The sequence below is a fragment of the Chaetodon trifascialis genome, chromosome 14 (genome assembly GCF_039877785.1).
Source record: "Chaetodon trifascialis isolate fChaTrf1 chromosome 14, fChaTrf1.hap1, whole genome shotgun sequence".
Lineage (NCBI taxonomy): Eukaryota > Metazoa > Chordata > Actinopteri > Chaetodontiformes > Chaetodontidae > Chaetodon > Chaetodon trifascialis.
In genome coordinates this window covers 7,697,787-7,704,853 of record NC_092069.1, presented here as the reverse complement: position 1 = coordinate 7,704,853, position 7,067 = coordinate 7,697,787, and the positions used below count along the sequence as shown (strand labels likewise).

General features: G+C 44.6%; 1 protein-coding gene across 2 annotated transcripts in view; it reads right to left on the bottom strand.

The window, feature by feature from the left end:
• Nucleotides 1-4,635: 4,635 nt before the first annotated feature.
• The window catches only part of alk (ALK receptor tyrosine kinase), a 320,126-nt gene continuing 317,694 nt past the window's right edge, over nt 4,636-7,067 (bottom strand). For both annotated transcript variants that reach the window (XM_070980114.1, XM_070980115.1), the window contains exon 29: nt 4,636-6,695. In XM_070980114.1, coding sequence (XP_070836215.1) covers nt 5,577-6,695 — 1,119 coding nt within the window. In that variant the 3' untranslated portion in view covers nt 4,636-5,576. The remainder of the gene's footprint in view (nt 6,696-7,067) is intronic.

Below are 7,067 nucleotides of genomic sequence, written 5' to 3'. Positions count from 1 at the left end.
TCCTTGGCTAGAATAAGGCCCTTTATGTTGTGGATGCTGCTTGTCTTTGATTCTTTGAGAAAGCAGCTCTGAGCAGAAGACAGTGCACACACTGTGACTTGTACATGGAAAAGGAGGCACTGAAAGCAGTTAGAGGAGCTCCACTGGAGCACAGTGGTGCGTCTGAATTCACACTCTGTGGCGATGCCTTTGCTGTCTGAAAATCAAAGCAGGACAAATGCCATTATTATTATTATTTTTTGCCTTGGATGTAACTTTTGAAATAATAAACAGGTCTTGCTGTGATACACCATTTTGCTGTTTGACTTCCAATCCAATGTATCTTGTATTTAAATGGTTTGTTATCAGTAGAACAAAATGAGATGAAGGTGAAACACTGCATCACAGCACAGTGAGCGCTGAGCTGCACCATCAGCACTTCATACTGAGCGTAGAGCTCATCCCTGATGGGAGACAAATGATCTCCGTAAGTTCATGAAGAAAGACCCCAGTCTGCTTTTTAGCATGATGGAGAGCAGCTCTGGCACAGCTGGCACCCGAGGAATACAGTTTGCTATCGCTAGCAAATACGCACTGGCGGCTGCACAAGCCTCTACATTTAGACATGTTTACAATACAGGGATAATCCTGCTGGGGTCTCTGTTCACCCTGTCAGGGCTTATGTGCAATAATGACCAGCTCACTGTACATAATCCTGTTTACTACACAACTAACTATAGCAAAGTGAACTGTAATGATTTGACTCAAAATATTGATTAAATATGATTTATTACAAGCCCATTTCAAAGCTTCTCCTGCTTATTAGCAAGACTCCAAACATGTAACAGAATCACTGAAGTATGTTAGGATGCCAGCAGCTTCTAATCCAGGGGTCTCAACCTTGAATTACCAGGGGGCTGCTGGTAAGGTGTTTCTCTGCTGCTGTGAGAAAAATAAACTCCCTCTCCTGCATCCTCCAATATACTGCTCTGCATGTGTAGTAGAGTAATGTATATGCTGCAGCTTGAGACTTTATCTCTGGAGCACAGCAGCTTTCTCCTTGCAGATAAGAACATTAAAAAAAGAAAATCATCATCCACCTCTCATTAAAGTGTCTGTCCGCCTCAGCCACCTGACGCTTAAAGCATATATCACATAATGGCAATGTCCCCGCTTCAACCCCAGCTTTTGTTCCCTCTCTCTCTGCTCATGTTTCCTGTCTCTCTCTGCGCTGTCGACCATCAGATAAAGGGGGGAAAAAAAACTGTAACCATCTATCCTCCAGGTCAGCATTTCTTTTAATTTAGAGAGGCATTTTGGTGTCAGGTGTGATGCAGTAAATCAGAGCACCGTTGGTTTAGCCGTCTGAAGTTGCGCAGTTTGGTGCAGGATGCAAAGGAGAATGGGTTGTATTCTCACAGGCCGTGAGTCGCAGTAACTACGCACTCGCCAGCTGCATTGTAGAGATTCTTGTTAATTTTTACAAGTTGAATTTCAAACACTTGCCCCATGGATTAGCCATTTTTGCTAACTGCACAATGATCGCCAGAATCTGCGTTTCTCGAGCTGAGGTGGCAAATGCACAAATGTTAGAATGACCCAAAGAACAGCCACAATTATGAGGTGAAAGAGGTTGAGAAATACTCACACTTCGCTTTAAATGTGAACTAAAGAGCCATTTTATGCTCTGATTTTGCAATCTTGCGAGGAAAATGAAATGATTAGTTTAAAATAAAAGACTGGGGAAAATCAATAATGTATTTGTGGGTTAGATGTAGCAATAAATTCTAAATGTGTGTGTGTGTGTGTGTGTGTGTGTGTGGGGGGGGGGTTCTTGTGTGCCCAGCCTTAATTTGACACCCCTGCTCATATCTAATAATCACAAATCTTAGCTTAATGAATAAATGAACAGTAGACTGATAGCTAATATTTCTACCTGTCAGGCTGTTCCAGCAAACCTCAAGATGTGACTTCATCCTCCTCCTTTGATGCGAGTGTACCGAGCGAGGACGCAGAGAGCGAGGCGTTAGATAGAAACCTTGGACGTGTTAGATAGAAACCTTGGGTGTGTGTCGAGTTTAACAGGCTGGTGTAACATTAGAAGCTGGCTTACAGAACAGCCACTTCACCACTGGCATGAAAGCTATGGCGGAGGGACATTTTCCACGGTTGTCCGTGCAGGTTTCGCTGTGACGCCCGCTGTAAGGGTTTGTGGCAGCTTGTGAAAATGGACTGAGTCTGTTATCTCGAAACATAATTCTGGGATTGCAACACTTCTTGGAACTAAGGTCAGACTGAGTGTCGGTGAAAAGCAGCCCAGCATCTTTGATACTCTCATGGATGTCTATAGAAACTCCTTTTGCCCTTTTGTTCCCCCTTTTTCAGCCCTCTTCTTAGTGCAGTCGAGGTTCTCACTGAGCCATGACACATTCTTTGTAAAAAGAATATATGGCAGCACAAAATAAATCTAATGTATTTGCTTTAATCTCGTTCTGTCAGTTACTTTTAGTTGGACATGTGTCTTTTCTATCACAGAGAGCTTTTCTTATTCCTGTGAGGGGCCGTAAACTCGAGAGCAGTAAAACACCCACTAAAGGAAACTGAAGGCTCCTCAGAATCAAATCTGCAGTGGGACATGGCGCGGTGGCTGCAGCGGAGTCTCAACTGTTTTAATGCATCACATACAGTGAACTCACAACACCAAGGCATGAACATGAAGACCACTGCGCAACCTTCCTCATAGCAAACATTAGCCAGACTGTCGTGTAATGTGATCAGCAAAGCAATCTGACGGCTTTGAACATGGCGCAGAGTGTAGACGAAATCAGTATGCAGATTAGATGTAGATCACGTTCTCCTTGCCCCCTCCCCTCAAAAAAACCCCTCCTCTCCACACCAAAACCATGAGAGGGACTTGAAACTGTAGAGCAGTGACACTGAAAAAATACTGAATGAGAAAAAAAAGAGACAACCCGTCACTGAGAAAAGACTGACACGGAGAAAAAGTCAGAAGATCGTCACTGAAAAATACATCTGAATGCAACGCGTATCAAAAGAAATCATTTTTTCTGCCTGTGTTTTATTTTTCAGTGGAACTCCTTCACGTTCCAATTCAACTTTCTCCAGGTGTTTCAATGCCAGCTTTTCCCTTTTTTTTAACTTCAGCTTTTCTTTTCAGTCTTTTCAAAATTTCATTTTCGATGTCAAAATGTCGCTGCGGCTTCGTAACCAAGCTGCTGGAGTTGATGATTGTGCTTCTACTGTGCTAACCAGCCCTGTTCCAGTTCATCTGATGAACTCGGTGCAGCCTTGAGGGGGGGCCAGACACATGCAAAACAGCTATTATATAGTAATTTATTAATTTTGGCGAATGTCTTTTGAAGGGCAATTTACAGCTTTTACCAGAGCTATAGAACAATACTTTATAATTACAACATTTACAGGTGCAGTTCAGTTTGTCTTTTTACATCAAATGATGGAGATGAGCTGTGAGGGCGGGGGGCCGGGGGGAGACACAGAATCAATGCATCTGACACAGGTACTGGAGACAAAGCAAAATACTTCTCATTGGTCAATAATGAACTTACTCATTGACTTGGCCTATAGGAATGCATTTGTCTTAATCAGTCACTGAGCGTCATGACACACGACAGCTCGTCATTGCTTTAAAGCAGAAGGACTGACGGGTTTGCCGAATACAGTCAAGCAAAAGCATGAAAAAGTGGCACATATTGCCGTCATTCACCTAAATAACAACAGCGCCGCGCTCATGGCGTCATCGGCTAGATATACTGCATGTACCTGTCCTTAAACTTAAGAAAAGCCGACTTTGAACACAGACAAGTGTGAACACCACGTGTGTGAAAAGGAGCGGAACGAGACTCAAAGCGGTCTCAGCTTTCATTCGCATGTAGAGCAAAAGCAGTCTGCACTCAAACTTTTCACTCACACTCATTTGTATTCCACAACACTCATCCTATAATAGAAAAGATAAAATATGCAAATTTAGAAACGCAGAGTGCTTGGAGATAGCAATTTGAACGTTAAGATTGATTCAGCAATATCCACTATGTTTCTATAACCAGTCAAGAAAGGGTAAGGGACATTTTATTTAACAAGAAATGAATAAATAAAAGGTTACTAAAAAAAAGCCGGAAGTAAAGAAAAGCTTCAGCTCCACTGTCTCAAAGCGCTCTTTCAGCGGAATGGAGTGGTGAACAAAGGGAGGCAGTGATTTCAATAGTACCAGAGGCAACAAGTTATTACAAATCTTCAGCGGGAGTAAGAAGCTGAACTCTTAAATGTCGCTTTGCTGAGGGAAGCTTGTGTTTAATCTCTTCTATTCTTTTGTCATCCTGCTCCAGTGCTCGGTTTATCACCACCTTAAAGGCCATCGTGAAGGACGGACACAGCTGACGTCCTGTATCAGTGTTCTTCCAAACCATTCAGGATGTTTAAAGTTGTTCATTGATGGGGGTTTGGCCAAATATATATATATATATAAATATATAAATATATATATATATATAAATATATATATATATATATATATATATATATATATATATATATATATATATATATATATATATATATATATATATATATATATATATATATATATATTTTTTTTTTAAATTAATTAATTTATTTTTTGCTCTCACCATATTACCAAAAATAAGCTGGAAACCAGTTGATGTCAAATGAATTGGTTTGGATTTGAAGAAGCATGTTCATGAATAATTTATAGAGCCACCTCCAAATAATAAATAAAGAAATGAATAAATAAACAAGCAGGCAAGCAAACATCAACAAACACATTTTTCCCAGTATTTTTTTCTTTCTTTCTTTCTTTCTTTCTTTTTTTTCATAGAAATGTCTCTGGTAATCCAGTGTCCAATTCTGTGATGTTCTTGAAAAATAGTCTGATACAAGTTATTTACCGCACGGCTGTTCTCCAAAAGGATGTGGATAAGGAACAGTGTGAGGGTTCTGCAGTAGAGCTGACACATGGAGCTGGCAGCTGTAGACAACTTTGTGGTTGCTACAGTCAAAATGGTCTGACTGAAAGTCTGAAGTCTGGCAAAATATAGAGATTTGAATCCTCCTCGTAGTCCATTCTCATAGACGAGAGACATCGTCAGCTGTCAGTGCACACATGGCATATGTGCTCACTCTTGGTCTCTACCAGATGGAAAGTTGCCTTCTTGTGCCATAGACTCTGCATGTGTTTCTTTCTTAGTGTTTCACTCAGTCATGATCCCTCCAGCGTTGAAAAAATACATTTTTTTTTTTAAATCTCTTAAAACTAGCTTTTACTCTACATTTTGCCAAAAGCTTTGTAGTTCTGTGATGTGCTTTAGCATCCATTGGGGATTTGAACACACCTCCAGGGTTCTCATGGGAGAAGCCTGGTGGACTCACCCAGCTCTGTTTCAGTGAGGCTCTTTCTGAATTGGAGGAAGAAACCAAAATGGTGGGACGTGGGGGTGGTCTAAAGCGGTCTCTGTCCTGACACAGTGTTTCCTGCTGTGTCTTGAACACACAGTCTCCAAAAACAGGGCTTGAAAAAAAGACCAGCGGTACAGGCATTTGGGCTAAAGCACGGTGGCGTTGTGGCCCTCCATCCTGGGCAGCCTGGGGTCCTGTACTGTCCCCATTGTGACTAGCAGTGGACGGCTATCCTCGGACATGGCCGAACGACCCATGGACACTGAGGTTGGAATGGAGGCCCCCCTCTGGTGCGCTGCTGTCGAGGTCATGGAGGTGCCCTGCTGGGGAAGAGGGGGTGGAGGAGGGGGGTTGGGGTTACCGTGGGCGGCCTCCAGTGACATCCCTTGCTCCTGGTAGCCATAGCCGATGTTCCCACAGGGGAATCGTCTCAGTCTGTAGAGGGGAACCGGGGGCAACGCAGCTGAATCTAAAAGCAGAGGTGACTGAGCAGCAGGAGGTGGTGGTGGGGGCAACAGAGGTCTGCAAAGACCCTGCTGCTGCTGCTGCTGCTGCTGATGGTGCAGCAGCTGCAGCTGGTGCTGCTGTTGGAGCTGATGCTGGAACTGCTTGTGCTGGTGTTGGTGCTGGTGCTGGAGGCCCAGCGCCCCTGCCACCTCAGCAACAGTGCGGCCCACATGCTCCTGCCCCTCGCCGGGCACCCTGCCGCTGCTCCCTCCAGCTCCCCCCACCCCTGCCTGCCTCTGCTGCTGCTGCTTCCTCTGCTGCAGGAACCACGAGCCATATGTTGGGTTCCACAGACTGGTGCTCTTCCCATTGTGGCCCTCCTTCTCTGGCGGGTGGCCCTGGGTGAACGCCAGGTTGATGTGGCCCCCCTCAAGGCTGGGCTGGGTGGTGACGTGAGGTCCCTTGGCAGTGAGCGTTGAGGTGGTGGTGGAGGTGACTGTGTTGGTGGTTGCCACCGTGATGGAGGTCTGCGTGTGAGGCTGCTGGTGCTGGTGGAGGTATGGCTGGGGCTGCGGCTGGGCTGACGTCTGTGCTTTGGCCTCCGATGCTGTGCTCGTGATGACAGTGTGCTCCCCACCTCTCCGGTTCTCTTCTGTAGGATAGGAAGGAGGCAGCTGTGGAGCCTCCCCATCAGGCACCTGGGCATTCACCAGCACGGTCGGAGCTGAGGGGTCGTCAGGGCGAATGGGTACACGCTCCTCCTCTTCAGGGATGGGTCCATACTCTACAGGCAGGGGCATGGTCACCACATCAGGGTCCTAAAGTTGGGTCAAGAGATGTTTTTCAGCGTTATCATGACAAATAAGCTGCAAGCAGGAGGTGAGCACAGTGATAATGAAAACTGTCACTGTCACTGAACTGAATCATCTGGAGCTAATTAACAGAAACTCTGTGAACATTTGTCTTTTTATAGTTCAAAAAGAGCGACAGATAATCAAGCTAGCATTAGCTGATCACACAAGGAAATGTTAAGACAGGAACTTAGCTAGTTAGCTCAGTCGTCGTGGAGTGAATGACAGTTGATGGATGGTGAAGCACAGCATGTGATTGACTTAAGTTTGTCACATTAAAAGCTCTGAAACGTAGCCATGAAGCAGCTCGTCCAGTCTGTCAACAAATACAGGCCTGGA